We start from the raw sequence: 18,173 nt of genomic DNA on the forward strand, positions 1-18,173 counted from the left end.
CTGCTGCGGAGCCCCGGGCAAGGCAACCGAGGCAGCCAAGAGGATCCTGTGTGGCTGCAGAAGGAACTAGGAGCAGTGAGGAGAGGTCAGGCTCATGCTCTGTCACTGCTACTCTTGACATCGGCAGGTGTGTGATTGGGAACTGCGTGGGGTGTACCATTTCAACAGTGGGGCCTCCTGGAAAGGTCAATGTGTTCCTCCCCAAGTCCAACACGCAACGGGCTGCTCGCAGCAAGTCCAATCCAATGATGCAGGGATCCCCCACCGCTGCCACCCACACCCGAAAGTTCATGCACATTCCCCCCACATGTAAAGTCACCACCACTCTTCCCAGCATTGGGGTGAGTTTGCCAGTCACTGTACGCAGCTTGACACCAGTAGGTTCCAACTGTGCTCCTGCTGGGAACACATCGGGTCTCAATATTGTTGCAGTGGGCCATGATATAATGATTAATTAATTATAGATATAATCAAAAATGTGCAGGATTGTCATTTGCTGCCTTCACGGCCTCCCTAAGCAATCGGACAACCGACAGTAATTACACCCACTAGTTGCTACAATAATAATAATAATAATAATAATAATAATAATAATAATAATAATAATAATAATAATAATAATAATAATAATAATAACGTTCGGTAAGTCAGTAATTACGGTCAAACAGAGCTTCATTTAGACCACCCCCCGTAAACATGATATAAAAACAAATTCTCCAGAGTTTAAAAACGCATTCTTTGATTTTTTTTTTTTTTTGTCGTCGCATGAATACATGTTTGTTTTGTAACATTCCGGAAGTGACAGAACAGTAACTTGAAGAGGAGGGGTGGAGGAATTGTTTACGTCAGTGACAGTAAATATGACAAACGTAAAAATAGATCTTCTAAGTATAATGTCTTTGGGAAAAGATCTATTCGTGAATTTCTATCCAACAGTGACAGATACCTTGTTAGCGGTTTATTGAAATGCTTCAGAAGGCAGCACTGGTTGGGTGACTACCTCACGTGACCAACACGCCGATTCACCTCCTATTGGGACTCGCTCGGCAGTTTTGGCGCCACTGTTTAGCGGAAGTGGAGCTAGGTCATCGTCTCGGCTGCTGGAGGAGCGTCGTGTTTTTGTTTTGCTTTCATTTGTGGGTCCGTTTTTCTTAACACCCCCCCCCCCCCCCCCCTTAAAAAAAGGATTACCACCTCCCAGCTGCGGCCACCACAAGTGTGAAGATAGCGATAGCCGCCCTGTCGGCCACGATGCGCGGCGACGAGTCGTCCGATTCGGAGTCGGGCCGAATGGAGGAGAGCGTCGCGCGGAGGAGTTTGGAAACGCTGTGTCAAGAGCTCAACATGGACGAGCGCACGGCCACCGAAGCCATGGATAACTTCACGACCATCTGGAACACGTACACGCTGGAGGTGAGCAGCAGGGGGCTACTTGAATAGACTGTTTCTGCCTCACCAAACAAACAACGACAACCTACGGACGTCGGAATTTAAGCACTCTAAATGTTCGCCGTCAATCGGACGTTCGCACATTGACTTTTAATCATGAACAAGCAATTGTAGTCATTTACAACTCAACGATAACTTCTTGCGATAATATTGGTGATTGCACGGTGATGCTAGCTACATAGACTATGAAGAGTGTTTGGGATTAGTTGTGTTTACAGACGGTCCTTGAAGGCAGCTAGCTCCGACGTCACCGACCTTTTTGAAACTGAGTGTTCTCGGGTACAAAAACACCACCAAAGAATCCTAAAACAATACTTATTGGGTACTGACTAATCTGTACTGTGGAGGAATACGTAACTGTGTTATACACACTTATGAAATAAAACTGTTGCTCAAATTACTTATACGAACGTAACAGTCACAAACATAGTAGTCTGTTATTGAAAATTACTTATACGAATGTAACATAGTCACAAACATACTAGTCTGTTATTGATCATTAGTCTTCATTTATTTGAAGACAATCTTAGGTTTTTCTCAAATCAATATGCAACACTACTTTCCTTTATAAATCTCTTCCAGTGTTCACATCTTTAAGTGATCACTTCTGCAACATTCCCAAAAAAATTCACTTGTTCCCAACCAGTGGCGGATGCTGGTCTTTCAAGGAGGGAAAGCTCAGTTTCGGCCTACATTATAAAATGTGTCTGTTTATTTACCTGCTGCTCGGAAGGGACAGACACATAAGTTGAATGTGTTGTAGTGCATATTTAGTCAATGACAATGACACACAACAGTATATATGTGATCACTTATTTTTTGACATTTTAGGGGAAGCTGAGCTTCCCTTACAGTCTTGGGGCGTATTCAGACCTGACTGTTTGGTCTACTTTAAACGGACCAGGGTTCGATTGTGACTTTGGTCTGGACCCTTTATGCAGGTGTGAATACACGCAAACGAATCCTGGTGCGGATTAAAGAAACGGACCGAGACCCGCTTTTTGAAGTGGTCTCGGTTTGCTTCCGAACAAACTGGTGCGGTTCGCTTCAGGTGTGAATACAAACAGATCCAAACCAATGCAGCGCAGAGGACTCGCATGTTATCCTCCATTTCCGGGTCTGTGCTCTGTGTGCCGCCCTGGTCATTGCTGTCCAATGGGAGCACAGATCCTCACAAGCTTGGGTGTGTTTTCAAAATATACTTCGCTCGCAAAATGTACAGTCTGAATAGGAATCGCACTAAACGAAAAAAATTCAATCCGCTTTTGGTCCAAACTAAAGGACCTTTCTGGTCTGAATACACCCTTAGAGCAATCGCCTCTGGTCCCACCGCTGGTGCACTATCCTTAGAGCAGCCTCGCGAGCTAGTCATGTGGTCGTCGGAGGCTGGCCGGTGCTCCTGGGCAACATGTCAATGACCCCTGAATTCAACACACAAGCTCGCCGTGTAGGTGTTGAATGGTCAAAGCTGGGATCTCACCGAAGGCAACACCAGATCATTCATTCATTTTCCAAACCGCTTCTCCTCGCGTGTGTGTGCTGCAGCATACTATCTCAGCTGACAAGCAGGGCACACCCTGAGCTGGTCACCGGCCATAATAAGCAAGAACACAAATACATAATCGATAGCAAAATATGTAGAGCTAGGTAACTACACACCTTTTCTTTGAGTTGTTAAAATAAGAACCTCCCCAATGTGGCAAGAAGCCGTCATGTTCTGAGCAATATGAGCGGGTGTTGTTTTAGTAAATTTAATAAGAAACCCACATTGCCGGCCCATTCCTGACCAAAATGGTCGGCTGCGCTTGAACAGGACAGTACTGCATTGTTTCTTGTACTTGTGTGAAAGTGATGGAAAATGACGTGTTGTTGTTGGGTGTACGTGTGTGTACAGGGTGAGGTAGTGCACTGGCTGGCCTGCTCGCTGTATGCTGCCTGCAGGAAAGGAAGCACACCCACGGTGGGCAAAGGCCTGATGGAGGGAAACTGTGTGTCGCTCACCAGGATACTGCGCACTGCCAAACTCAGGTGCTAAAAAAAAAACCACAGACTTCAAAAAGTTCAAACAATCACAGCCTAAAATCACTCTTTTTTTTATTAATTTTTTTATTATGACAATAGATATCTGATTATGGACAAACCATAATATTACCAAAGCATTTTGTCATTCTGGTTAAAAAGAAAACACGTGTAGCTGTTTTAAAGTTGGGCTTTTCTTCTCACGAATGGCCTTGACTCGCCGGTGCGTCCTGCAGCCTGATCGAGTTCTTCTCCAAGATGCGCAAATGGTCCGACATGTCCAACCTGTGCGAGAACTTCCGTGTGCGCATGGAGCGCCTGGAGCGCAACTTTGAGGTTTCCACTGTCATCTTCCGCAAGTTCCAGCCCATCTTTGCCGCCATGTTTCGCAGCCCGCATGGCTCCGAGGCGCCACCTCCTCTGCCGCGCCAGCCCCGCGGCCGGAAGCACCGCCGGTTGCCCTGTCACTCTCCCGACATCTTCAAGTTCTGCTGGACACTCTTTGTCTACACCAAAGGTAGGCCGCTAAACATTGACACCCTTGTTTTTCCCAGCGGACGAGACATCGTTTATGATGCCGGTTTGCTTGCACCTTTGCTGAAGACATTGGTGGTACAATTGCAAAGCGATGTCTCTCTGAGGCTTCAAAATGCTGACACTATCAGCTTAGGTTGTTGCATTCTATGAGTTAATCACTGGAGGACAAATAATTTAGACATAAATAGTAGGGCGCTCCCTGGTGATGCTGGGGGGTACAATTGTAAAGCAATGTCTCTCTGAGGCTTCAAAATGCTCACACTATCAGCTTAGGTTATTGCATCCTATGAGTTAATCACTGGAGGGCAAAGAATTTAGACATACCGTATTGGCCTGAATATAAGACGACCCCCTCTTTTTCAAGACTCAAAAAATACTTTTTGAACATCAAATGTAATTTTTATACAGAAAATGATTACAATGAAACAAATGATTATAACAATATATCCGAGAGAAAAAGCATGTTATTTTGCCTCATTCAAATCATGCAAAAACGGTCTATCACATCTTAATATCTGAAAATTTAAATGTGTAAACTAACGTGCAATCACATTTGTAAATGAATGGCTTCTGGTTTTTGAAATGTAAATAAACCAATCTACTGTGATAAAACAACAAAATCGCAATAACTGCATTAACCGTCAAAGTGAAGTCTAACTGTAACTGTTGTCTTGAAACAAATCTGAATAAGGAAAAACATTGCAATAAAATGCAAACTGCTACCGCTATTGTTGGGGAGCCTGAGGACTGTATAGGGCAGGGGTGGGCAAACCTTTTGACTGGCGGGCGGAATTTGGTTCTAAATTTTGACCGGGGGGCCGAACCAGGAGCAGATGGATGTAGTGTTTGTGTGAAGTAATAGAAATGAGATGTAAAGGTCATTGCATAAAAGGTTTGTACTTTTAGTAGGTAGTAAAGCATGGATATTCAAAAAAAGCTTTTTGAAAACAAATGCATTTATTAACAGCATTAAAAAAATATTTCACCCAAAAACTACTCTCAGTGATTCTCATTAAATACGACACTGTTATTATAAATGATAGTTTCCATCACTTCAGCGCCTGCAGGTCAGATTTATGAAATATGTTTATCTAATGAGGCGAAATCACATCAAACGGCAAACATTCCGACCAAATACATCATCTTGAAGAATCAGTGAAAGAATACATTCAAATAAAGAAATCAATAGTATTGTTGGTCTCCCATTTTTGCTAGTGCATCATGGTCTGGAGTAAAATTTGTTGTGGTAATTCTTAGGATAGAGCTGAGGTGTCGGTCCGTTAACCTAGAGCTGTGACGGGCTTTGTTGACGTTCATGTGGCTGAACGTCTGCTCACGCACGTAGGTCGAGCCAAATTGTCCACCTTTCTTTTCCTCAGGCCACTCATTTTAATGGAAGGATTCCAGGGCAAGGTTTGTGGGTGGCATTAGCGTAAAACTGTATCTGAAAGCTCAGCGCGCGAATTACGAGAATGCTGATGTCACAGCCCACACTCGAAATTGGGCACTGATTGAAATAGAGCGCGGAGTGCGCCGGGTCCGTACTACTTAGTACGTACATGCACTTGTGAGTGTGCACTGAGCTTTCTGACACGGCTTCCGGGAGTAAATGCGCAGGCGGGTGCTTCCCCATCTATTGGGGAAACATAGTAATTGCAGGGAAAATGACCCAAAAAAAAAGTTCAATAATACAATTTATTCAGGTTTGGCAGCCCGGATTAAACAGCTCCATGGGCCGGATGTGGCCCGTGGGCCGTAGTTTGCCCATGTCTGGTATAGGGGGTTGGCTTGGATGGTTATTCAAGATTCAAGAGTTTTTATTCGCCATGTTTGAGCGTGCCAAACAAGGAATTTGACTTCGGTACCTCTGTTCAGCATTTAGGTGACTAACAGCACTCAGGACATGTGAAAAATGACTGTTCAACATTTAGGTGACTGACAACACTCAGGACATGTGAAAAATGACAAATATTCTCAAACATCCCCTGATCTCAAACTCCCAGGAGGGCAAGGAAAAACTCAAAACTCCAGCTAGGGGAAATGAGAAACCTTGAGAAGAGACCACAGATGAGAGGGTCCCTTTTCCAGGATGACCAGGCTGCAATGGATGCAGAGAGGACACGTAGTACAAACAGTGTAGACAATTCAAAAAAGGTGTGGAGAGCAGGATGTTATTGCACAGCAATTACTCTGAGACTCTAAGAGTGGTGTGAGATCATCAGAGCAACAGCGTGGGGGAAGAAGCTGTCTCTGTGTCTGCTGGTTTTGGCGTACAGAGCTCTATAACGCCGTCCGGAGGGGAGTAGTTCAAACAGACTGCAACCTGGGTGAGAAGGGTCTGTAGAGATGTTACTTGCACGTTTCCTGGTCCTGGACAGTACAAGTCTTGGATAGATGGGAGGTTGATTCCAATTATCTTTTCTGCAGTCCTGATTGTCCATTGCAGTCTGTGCTTGTCTTGTTTTGTGACCGATCCAAACCAGACAGTTATGGAGGTGCAGAGGACAGACTGGATGATGGCAGTGTAGAAGGTCTTCAGCAGCTCCCGCGGCAGGTTGAACTTCTTGAGCTCTCTCAGAAGTACAGCCTCTGCTGGGCCTTCTTCCGGACAGAGTCTATGTGGCCGGTCCATTTCAGATCCCGAGAGATTGTGGTTCCCAGGAACTTGAAGGGGTCTGTGGAGAGAATAGTATTACTGCGGATAGTGAGGGGTGAAAGTGGTGAAGGGTCTCACCTGAAGTCCACCGTCATCTCCACGGTCTTGAGTGGGCTCCAGGTGGTTTTGGCTGCACCAGTGGACCAGCTGCTCCACCTCCTGTCTGTACGCAGTCTCATCACCGTCCTATCAGTCCAATGAGAGTGGTGTCGTTTGCATACTTCAGGAGCTTCACAGGAGAGTCACCTGCGGAGAAATCGTTGGTGTAGAGAGAGAAGAGCAGTGGGGAGAGGACGCACCCCTGAGGGGCGCCAGTATTGGTGGTCCGGGTGTCAGATGTGATGCTCCCCAGCCTCACACTCTGTCTCCTGTTGGTCAGGAAGCTGGTGATCCACTGACAGGTGAAGGCAGGCACCGCGAGCTGGATGAGCTTCTGTTGGAGGATGTCAGGAGCGATGGTGTTGAACGCCGAGCTGAAGTCCACAAACAGGATCCTGGTGTACGTTCCTGGGGTGTCCAGGTGGTGCAGGATGTAGTGCAGTCCCATGTTGACCGCATCATCCACAGACCTGTTTGCCTGGTAGGCAAACTGGAGGGGGTCAAGCAGGGGGCCCGTGACATCCTTCAGGTGGTTTAGCACTACCCTCTCGAAAGATTTCATGACCACAGATGTCAGAGCGACAGGTCTATAGTCATTCAAATCTGTGATGGCGGGCTTCTTGGCCACTGGAACGATGGTGGAGCTCTTGAAGCACGAGGGGACCTCACACAGCTCCAGGGAACGGTTGAAGATCCGTGCAAAGGTGGGTGCCAGCTGCTCAGCACAGACTTTCAAGCAGGAAGGTGACACGGCGTCTGGGCCCAGTGCATTCCTGATCTTTTGTCTCTGGAATATCTGGCACACTTCCTCCTCGTGGATCTGGAGTGCGGGCGCGGCCTCTGCAAGAGAGAGACTAGGTGACAACGGTGATGGAGGTGTGGACAGAGCGGTTGTGGGGGGAGGTGAGTTTGTAGATTGTGCTGCAGGAGGTCCTGTTGTGTGGTAGGACTGATCAAACCTGCAGTAGAACATGTTTAGCTGGTTAGCAATCCTTGGGGTCTCCACAGGACGGGGGGTTCGTTTCTTGAATCCCGTGATGCTCTGCAGACCTTTCTACACTGTTGAGGGATCAGGATTGGCAGAGAGGTGTCTCTCCAGGCTCTCCCCGTAACACCTCCTGGCTTTCCTGACCTCTCGGTTCAGTGTGTTTCTGGTCTGCTTGAACAGGTCCCGGTCGCCGCTCCTGTAGGCCTCCTCCTTGACTTTGCGCAGCCTCCTGAGGTCCGGTATAAACCAAGGTTTGTCGTTGTTGTACGTGCAGAAGGTCTTAGTCTGCACACACAGATCCTCACAAAATCTGATGTATGATGTGACAGTCTCAGTTCATGCAGGTCTGAAGTTGCAGCTTCAAAAACTCCCCAATCGGTGCAGTCAAAGCAGGCTTGGAGGTCCTGCCTTGACTCCACTGTCCACTTCCTCACAGTCCTCACTACAGGCATAGAAGTTTTTAGTTTCTGCCTGTAGGCTGGGATCAGATGAACTAGACAGTGGTCTGAGAGTCCTAAAGCTGCATGAGCCACAGAGTGGTATGCATCCTTAATTACGGTGTAGCAGTGGTCCAGTGTTTGTGCCCCTCTGGTGGGACACGTTATGTGCTGTCTGTATCTGGGGAGTTCGTGTGTGAGGTTTGCCCTTTTAAGATCACCCACAACAATGATTAGTGAATTTGGTAGAAGTTTCTCCATGTCTGTCACCTGGTCAGCCAGCATCTGTGTGGCTTTACTCGCACGTGCGTGTGGTGGAATGTAAACAGCCGCCATGACGATCGAGGAAAACGTCCGTGGTGAATAGAACGGCAGGCAGTTTATAAAAAGTGTTTCTAGGAGAGGGCTGCAAGACTCTTTCAACACCGTGACATCAGTACACCAACGTTCATTAATGTAGGAACAGAGACCACCTCCCTTTAATTTTCCGGAGAGCTCCGCGCTGCGATCTGCACCCATTAGCCGAAACCCAGCTGACTCCACGGCACGGTGTGGGGGTGGTGCGTCCGCTAAGCCACGTTTCAACAAAACACAGCGCAGCGGATCTGCTGAAGTCCGTGTTCCTTGAAGTGAGGAGCAGCAGTTCGTCCATCTTGTTCGCCAGGGAGCGTACATTCGCCAGATGAATTGATGGTAGGGCAGAACGGAACCCTCTCTGCCGAGGGCTCCGGCTCGTTTTCCGCGTCGTCGTGCTAGTTTGTGTAGCACCGCCGCTTCGGCTAAAATCTCTGACAAACAGTCTGAATCAGAGAGAACAGGAGAGAAAATACCAGAAGACAACTGTCCGATGTTTAACAGCGCTTCTCTGGTGAAAGTGATCCGGGATGGACACAGAAAACACACAAAATAAGACAAAGAAACAGAGCAACTCACCGTGGCGGCCATCCGCGGCGCCATCATGACGTCATATACTCTTTTCGCTCCGGGTGTCAGTCAGAACACAGGAGGGAAGACGTGGTTCATTTTTGATTGCTTTACTGAATTATTGGCAAAAAAGTAGCAGGCACTGTGGCTCATAGGCAAACTGGCAAAAGGGTATAGGCACACGTTTGGTCGTAAGGATGTGAGATCAGGTGTGTGTAGTGTACATGGGTGGGTCTTTGGGTGTGTGAATGTGATTTTTGTGTGTGTGATTATTGTATGAAGCGTGTGAAGGGTGTGTGGGGTATGTGGTGTGCGTGCGTGCGTGTGTGGTTCTGCAACAGACAGAAATATGCTCAACTTCTGACGTCACAGAACACTAGTTGACGGCACACATTACATAATTAACTGCGCGGAACGGTTCTGCTATCCAGACCTGGGCAAAACACATCCAGCCCTTTGTGCGTCCCTGTCCGGCCCGCATGAGGCCAATCGTAAATTATATTTGATTACAACTTAATTAAAAAAAAAATAATCTGTGTCGTGCGTGCAATACAACTGTTTTGCTTTTATTTTGAGAGGCGTCACTTCTATGTAGCGTACGTGTATGTGAGCTGTGCGAAGTAATGCTGCCCTCGAAATGTGTGCTGACCCTCAGAAAAGAAAAGTTGACAAGGAGTGCCGTGTTTTCAACAAGACATGGACTGCCAAGTATTTCTTTACAGAAATGAAAGGTAAAGCCGTGTGCCTGATTTGTGGTACACAGGTCGCTATGTTTAAAGAATATAATTTGAGTCGTCACTACACGACCAAGCATGAGATAAAATACATCTGTCTGATAAACAGCGCGCAACAGAGGCTGATGCATTGCTAGCAAAACTGCAAGCCCAACAAGGACTTATGTTCAAACTTCACACCCAGAGATGCAGCGGCTTTGTCATTTGAGGAAAAGTTAAAGAAGTTAAGAATAAATTGTACTGATTAATGATTGTTTTTTATTTGACCTATACACCACAATTTCACATAGCTTAATATAAATATAAACAGAATAATCGTATTCTTCTAATTACCAGTACCAGCTATTTAAAATAAATAATTTTGTGCATTTTACAATGGAAGAAAATTGAGCAGGTTTAAGTTATCGTAGGTGTGGCCCTCTGACACAACTCAGGTTTTTCATGTGGCCCCTTGTAAAAATTAATTGCCCACCCCTGCGCTATACTAAATAACCATGAATGAAATACTCTCGGCAAGGGTCGATATTGGGACCAAAATTATTCATATTATACTTAAACGAAATCCGCAATGTCTCAAAAATTCTGAAATATGTCATTTTTGCTGATGACATAAACATCTTCTGTATAAGTAAAGATCTCCAGCACCTTTTGGAGGCTGTTACAGCAGAATTGGGGAAGCTTAAGTTGTGGTTCGACGCAAACAAACTATCTTTAAATTTAAAAAAGACCAAATTCATGGTCTTTGGCAAAAGAAATAAACACCCAAATACTTCTGTAGAATTAATGATCGATAGTGTAAAATTGGAAAGAGTGTTTGAGAATACATTTTTAGGAGTGATAATCAACCACAACTGAAACTTGAAACCACATATCAGGCATATCAGATCCAAGCTGGCAAGTACTGTGGGGATTTTATGTAAAACGAGACATATTCTGAACAACAAATCACTGCAAACACTGTGTGTGTGTGTGTGTGTGTGGTACACTCTTTTTACCATATCTGGGGGGCAGGGGGTTGATGATCCCAGGGAATATGTTATTTTTGGCTGTACTAGGTGAAGTGGCGATATTACTGTAAGAGTGTGCGCAGGGAGTATTCGCTCAGTAGTGTAGAGCGCACGGAGCATACGCACACAGCACAGAGCAGGCGATAAAAAGTGCAGTGGGACACCATGGAAAAATATTTAACAGGGTTGAAAAGAACGGCGGAGAGAGATGGAGATGAGCGAAATGAGAGTCATCCAAAAGCTAAGACAAGGAAATATGAAGAAGCGTACGTAGCACTCGGCTTCACGGTGACTAAGGTGGGAAACGTGGTGTGTTTACTGTGCCGTACAATGTTGGCAGCGGACAGTATGAAGCCAAATAAATTAAGGCGGCACTTAATGTCAATCCAGCCCAATCATGCTGATAAGCTGCTTGAGTTTTTTTTTTTTTTTTTTTTTTGCAAAAACAGGCTGAATATTGCCAACAATCATCCCGTTTTGTGAACACTACTTCAGTCAATCAGTGAGCACTGTTAGCATCATATAAAGTAGCGTACCAAATTGTTCAGTGCAAAAAAAACCCCCACAGCATTGCAGAAGAGCTGATATTGCCTGCAGCCGTGGATATGGTCTCCATCATGCTGCCTCATTTTGATTGAGGGAAAAAAACAGCATAAATGGTTTTATTCATTTTTGTTATATAGGTTAAAGTGTTTTATTTATATCATGCTCCTGAGTTAAAGTTGCTGATTACTTTGAATTGAAAATGTTGAATTGATGTTATTTAGTTTAATATTACCGTAATTGCCGGACTATAAACCGCACTGGATTATAAACCGCACCAGCAAAAATTCAGGGATATTTCAGTTTTTTTCTTACATAAGCCGCACCGGACTATAAACCGCACGTGCACACAAGTTTTTTTTACAAAGAAATACAGTACATAGAAAGCCTTTTTAACATTTTAATAACATACTTGAGCATATCTTTCGAAACATTGCCTGTGACGCAGCAGTAGTACCGCAGCAACGCGGAAGTGTACACGCGAGTTATTAGCAAAGAAAGACTGGACACAGAATTTTTTTTTAAAGCTTTAATAACATACCTTAACATTTCTTTACAAACACTGCCTGTGACGCGGCAGTAATACCGCAGCAACACGGAAGTAACACAGCAAAGTCACTGAGACGCGGCAGTAACACAGCAGCAACACAGCAGCAACACGGTAGCACAGCACTAACAGGGCTGGTTAAAAAAAACATACCAGTAAAAGTAAAAAAAGAGCCGTCTCCATCTTCCTCCTGTGCACTGAAACCATCGAAGTCCTCCTCCTTAGTGTCCGATTGGAATAGCGTTAGATATCCTTCGCCTCACACTTTCTCAGTCTCTCTTTCGTCGTCGGTTTTATGCATTTCTTCGAGTGTGAAGAGGGTCTGTTCATGCTAATCTTATTCATGCACGAAGCGCTAAATTACATTAAACTAGCGAGCGACACGTATAGCTTAAAAGCGGCATCATATGCATTTCTTTTGTCCCCCATAATGACGGTTTGTGTATAAAATCTTCCTGTCTTTGTGTGAATGCGGGTGTGTGCGTGATGCGCGAGACGATCAAAACACAAACTAGCACGTCTTCTTCGGCGTATTATCTCTTCTTCGTCTGTCTCGCTCTTGCTTCCTGCTAGAGCGCCCCCTGGAGGCCGGAGGCCGCAAAAATCCATAAGTACGCCGCACCGCCGTTTAAGGTTCAAAGTAATGTTCTGAATAAAATGCATTAAAAGTTCACATTCATTACAACTTGTTTTTGGTGAGCAAAATGTCAGAAGAATTGAATTTAAATGCTGATTGATTGGGTTTTAATACAATGCAGATGGTCCAAACAGCGCCACTGCTTTGTGTAATCTCTGAGTCACATGGCAGAGTAAGAGAAAGGGTTTAGAGCACAGGTGTCAAACTCAAGGCCCGGGGGCCAGATACGGCCCGCCACATCATTCTATGTGGCCCGCGAAGACAAATTGTGCATCAAATTCGTGTGTCATTACTAGAATTGCAAATTGTCTTCACTTTTAATAATGTCTTTTTTTAAATATTTGACCAGTTTTTACTTGTCTGATTTGAAAATGAGTTATTTGTCAGTTTGTTTTGTAGCTATTACTGTATATAATAGTGTTAATAGTAAAAGTGATCAAGTCATCACAAAAATCACGAAAAAAATCTTATATAAGCCGCACCTGACTATAAGCCGCAGGGTCCAAAATTTTGGAAAAAAGTCGCGGCTTATAGTCCGGAAATTATGGTATTCATTTTTATTTTACTGTTTTTTGCATAAAATGGCAGTTGGTCAAGAATGTTTATAGTTTTAATAATTGTAATAATTAATAAAAAGTAATAATTTTTGAATTTCAGGCAAAGTGATACACTTTGAATGTGTTGTGTTACAGACTAAAAGCAATGTTACGAATAAAGTTATTCTTTGTTGTAAGTTGATCTTCCTTTTTTATTCATTTTTTGTTTTCTTTAATGGGAATAAGAGTACAAGTGTGGGGGGTGCGAAATGTTTTCTACTTAGAATGGGCATCACTGAAAATAATTGAGAAGCATTGCTTTAAGGGGACATAACATCTGTGTGGCGTTTCTCATTAAGCTAGCTGAAGGCCGATGCAGTTAATTTATTTCTACGTCCACGGCAGGTAACTTTCACATGATCGGAGATGACCTGGTGAACTCATACCACCTGCTGCTGTGCTGTCTTGACCTGGTCTTTGGAAACGCGCTGATGTGCGCCAACAGGAAGGAGCTCATCAACCCCGCCTTTATCGGTGAGAACTGTAACCCTGCGCCATCGCCGTTTAATTCAAGGGGCTGTTAGGGACAGCGGAAGACTTTATAATAAAAACTGTGACATTCAAATTCCAAGGATAATTAACACTTTGAATGCCAAGCGTTTACAGAAAAAATGACCCCTAAAATCCCAGCCGATTTTGAGCATTTTCACTCATTTTGTAAGGTCTACACAATGTTGTGTGCTGTGGCTATATACACGGGTGGTACCAAATGAAAGATTGGACCCTCCTCTTTGATTAGGAAAAAAAAGTATGATTCTAACTTATACCGTTCTGTTATCACCATTTAAAAATAGCTTGGTTTCACTCAGACCAGCAATATCAGACAAAATAAGGAGAAAATGAGGTTTTTGTGCAAGATGTATTTTCTGCACAATTGCGACTTTGACACTAATATTTGTTGGTTTAGTGACATCTCAACAGCCCTTCCCTTCTATAAAACATGGACAAAAATAATGAAAAAGTGTTTTTGAAGGCAAAACATTTATTTACATATTTGATAATGTGCGCAAACAGCAACATTTTCACATTTGACAAACTCTTTACAAAATTTTGGGCTATTTGCAGAGATGTTTGTGTGGGTGCTCAAAATGGGTGTGTGTGTTTTGCTATTTAGAAGGGATGTATTTGTGCGTCACTGTATCCCGCATCAGAATACTCATCAGATGACAGCGATACATTTGACCTGTGGCATGTACGTGTATGACTAAGCCAGTGGTGACTGGTGATGCGGACTTCCGTGTATCGCTTACTCACAGCCATCCATCCATCCATCCATCTTCTTCCGCTTATCCGGGGTCGGGTCGCGGGGGCAGCAGCTTTAGGAGGGACTCCCAGACTTCCCTCTCCCCAGCCACTTCATCCAGCTCATCCCGGGGGATCCCAAGGCGTTCCCAGGCCAGCTGAGAGACATAGTCTCTCCAGCGCGTCCAGGGTCGTCCCCGGGGTCTCCTACCGGTGGGACATGCCCGGAACACCTCCCCAGGGAGGCGTCCAGGAGGCATCCTGATAAGATGCCCGAGCCACCTCATCTGGCTCCTCTCAACGTGGAGGAGTAGCGACTCTACTCCGAGTCTCTCCCGGATGACCGAGCTTCTCACCCTATCTCTAAGGGAGAGCCCGGACATCCTGCGGAGAAAACTCATTTCGGCCGCTTGTATCCGGGATCTCGTTCTTTCGGTCACGACCCATAGCTCGTGACCATAGGTGAGGGTAGGAGCGTAAATCGATCGGTAAATTGAGAGCTTTGCCTTTTGGCTCAGCTCTCTCTTCACCACAACGGACCGGTACAGGGTCCGCATTACTGCCGACGCTGCACCGATCCGCCTGTCGATCTCGCGCTCCATCCTCCCCTCACTCGTGAACAAGACTCCAAGATACTTGAACTCCTCCACTTGGGGCAGGTTCTCATCCCCGATCCGGAGAGGGCATTCCACCCTTTTCCGATTGAGGACCATGGACTCGGATTTGGAGGTGCTGACCCTCATCCCGACCGCTTCACACTCGGCTGCGAACCGTTCCAGCGAGAGCTGGAGATCACGGCCTGAAGAAGCCAACAGCACCACGTCATCTGCAAAAAGCAGAGACGTGATGCTGAGGTCCCCAAACCGGACTCCCTCAACGCCTCGGCTGCGCCTAGAAATTCTGTCCATAAAAATTATGAACAGAATCGGTGACAAAGGGCAGCCTTGGCGGAGTCCAACCCTCACTGGGAACGAATCCGACTTACTGCTGGAAATGCACGGTACTCACAGCCATCTCCTCTAAATTCACACTATCGTTTTGCCCTACCGCTATCACGAAGCGAAATAGTTTGCTCAATTGTAAGTTACATAAAAGCCGATCACTTCTGTTTCGCCAGCAAGAGCGAGTGGTCAGAGTTAACCACTTGCTTTTAAGTGGGGAGGTGGCCGGGGGTCTTATTTACTCATTAAAAAAATAAAAATAAGTTGACAAGAATACTCGTCAACGGGATCCTACGTCATTAATGGTCAATGACGAGTATTGTCGTCGCTGGCATACAAAGAGTTAAAGGACCGCCTTTTTTGATCGGTAGAGGTCTAATTGCAGCAAAGCTGAAACAAAGTGAAAACAAAGTGAGCACTAAATGCGTTTGCCAGGCACATCGGGGGACGAAGTCCAGGCGTGCGCCGATGAGGCGTCTCCATGCGTGTTGGAGAGATTGTGCGAACTTCACGACGGCCTGGTGGTGGAAGCCAAAGGCATCAAGCAACACTACTTCAGGCCTTACATGCACAAGCTCTTCCGCAAACAGGTACTCAAAGCCCCTTCCTTATATCGCGGGAGTCAGCCAATGAGGGTGTCGAGTCGGAAGTTGAGTTGACTCAGAAAGAGTGTTGAATAAAAAAATATCGGTCTAAAATCGGATAATGGCCAATTTCAAATCTGTGAGACGGCGAAACAAGTTTTGGTGTGGCAAGGGACGTCACGACACTGGCTCGCGGCCTTTCCGGGCACAGGTGCACAGAAAGAATGTCTGGCTTGATCTTTGTTCCCGATCAGATCCTGAAGGGCAACGAGAATCTTCTGACCGAACTATTGGATCCCCACAACTTTATTGACAACAAGTAGGTTGTCGCTCCTCCGCTTGGTGCAGTTTTGCGTTGGGGCCTGCTAATGCCTCGCTCTGTCTTTGCTTTCAGCAAAGCGCTCAACCGCCAGTATGAGGAGTACGTCTTGACAGTGGGAGACTTTGACGAGCGCATCTTCCTGGACGCCGACGCCGATGAGGAAATTGGAACGCCCAGAAAAAGTTTCCAGCCGCCAGCTGCCGCGGGCACAAGCATGGGACATGCCACCGCCGCTCAGACGCAGCTGCAGCATCACATGGAGAAGGTTAAGCGCGACATGGCACAATCAGCCTGCTGACGCTAATGCAAATGTAGCATGCTAACAGAAAGGCGCCGACCCTAGTTGGGATGAGAACACACTGCTGATGCCAATGAGTAGCTGCTATCGGGCACGTACTGTTGCTAACGAGGAGTGCTAACATAATCATACTGGCTAATGAGCGCAAATGCCCACAGCAAGACACTGAGGCATATTAGAACAGGCCTATGAGAGCGACTGCTAACAGAATTGTGCTCGTGCCTACTCGGACTGGAACATTTCTAGATTCAAGAGTTTTTTATTAGCCATGTTTGAGCGTGCCAAACAAGGAATTTGACTTCGGTAAATCACAGCCTCTGTTCAACATTTAGGTGACTAACAACAACACTCAGGACATGTGAAAAATGAAAGATATTCTCAAACATCCCCTGATCTTAAACTGATCTTAAACTCCCAAGAGGGCAAGGAAAAACTCAAAACTCCAGCTAGGGGAAATGAGAAACCTTGAGAAGAGACCACAGATGGTAGGGTCCCTCTTCTAGGATGACCAGGCTGCAATGGATGCAGAGAGAGTTTCAGTGTTAACCAGAACAAATGCTACGAGAAAGACACTAATGGCTACTAAGGGCTAATTGGAATGGGCGTGCACCATTGCTATTGTTATTGTGCGCTAACGACATCGACGCCATCTTAGAAGTTAATGACGGTAACTGGATCAGGAACATGCTAATATGAATGAGAACTTGCTGACAGTAGCAGGAACACATTAAGTCCAACGGGAACAGGCATGCACTAGTGGTAACGAATGCGAACTTAACGATAACGAGTGCTAACAGAATCGGACTGAGCGGGAGCCCCTTTGAATGCTGATGAGAAGTGACCGACGCTAATAGAAAAGCACTTAGGGCAAATGAAACAGGAACGCATTGCTGCAGACGCTAAAGAATGCGAAGGTACGCGACTGACGGGAATTGTGACTGTGCAGACGGCCTCTCTGGCGCCTTCTACGCCTCTGACGGGTCGCGCCTACCTAAAGGAGAAGGATGTGCCGGTGACGCCGGTGTCGTCGGCCACGCAGAGCGTCAGTCGTCTTCAGAGCATGGTGGCCGGGCTCAGGGGGGCGCCCAGCGAGCAGCTGCTGTGCATCTTCAAGTAACCTTGCTTTTTCTTCACCTTTCGCTTTGCGTTCAAAATTGAGGGGGGGTTAATAAGTTGTTTTGGGCTTCAGGTCGTGCTCCAGAGACCCCACGGAGTCCATTGTGAACCGGGTGAAGGCGTTGGGACACACCTTCAAAAAAGAGTACACAGACGACGCGGATCACTCTTCAGGGTCGCACATCGGTACTGACGGATACCACACAGTTTTCAAGCAGGCCTGGACCACGTGTAAATGGCAAAATGTTGCGTATCATTGACCACCGCCGTTATGATTGCATTGGCCGGAAAAATAGGTCAAAACTTCAAAGTGAAATCCACAATATTGAAACACTCCCTCAACATGTTTTTATAGCAGAGAATGTGCTTACTTTCTAAAGATCTTTGCTTCAAATCCAAAACACAAAAGCATTGAAACATGCTGAATGTGTTGCGAGGGAATACAAACAGTGGGTGAGGCCAAACTAGGGTTGTCACGATACCAGAATTTCAGTAGT

The 18,173-nt window shown here is 45.8% G+C and overlaps 1 protein-coding gene across 1 annotated transcript in view; it reads left to right on the forward strand.

Annotated features, from left to right (window-relative positions):
* The first annotated feature begins 1,051 nt into the window (after positions 1-1,051).
* The window catches only part of rbl1 (retinoblastoma-like 1 (p107)), a 28,380-nt gene continuing 11,258 nt past the window's right edge, over positions 1,052-18,173 (forward strand). The window contains exons 1-9 of the mRNA XM_088389384.1: positions 1,052-1,413; positions 3,344-3,477; positions 3,705-3,985; positions 13,519-13,647; positions 15,792-15,946; positions 16,195-16,259; positions 16,335-16,527; positions 17,507-17,673; positions 17,750-17,862. Of these exons, the coding sequence (XP_088245510.1) occupies positions 1,252-1,413; positions 3,344-3,477; positions 3,705-3,985; positions 13,519-13,647; positions 15,792-15,946; positions 16,195-16,259; positions 16,335-16,527; positions 17,507-17,673; positions 17,750-17,862 (1,399 nt within the window). The 5' untranslated portion in view covers positions 1,052-1,251. The remainder of the gene's footprint in view (positions 1,414-3,343; positions 3,478-3,704; positions 3,986-13,518; positions 13,648-15,791; positions 15,947-16,194; positions 16,260-16,334; positions 16,528-17,506; positions 17,674-17,749; positions 17,863-18,173) is intronic.

This window comes from Syngnathus floridae, chromosome 11 (genome assembly GCF_059516105.1).
Source record: "Syngnathus floridae isolate MCC-2025c chromosome 11, RoL_Sflo_1.0, whole genome shotgun sequence".
NCBI classification, from domain to species: domain Eukaryota; kingdom Metazoa; phylum Chordata; class Actinopteri; order Syngnathiformes; family Syngnathidae; genus Syngnathus; species Syngnathus floridae.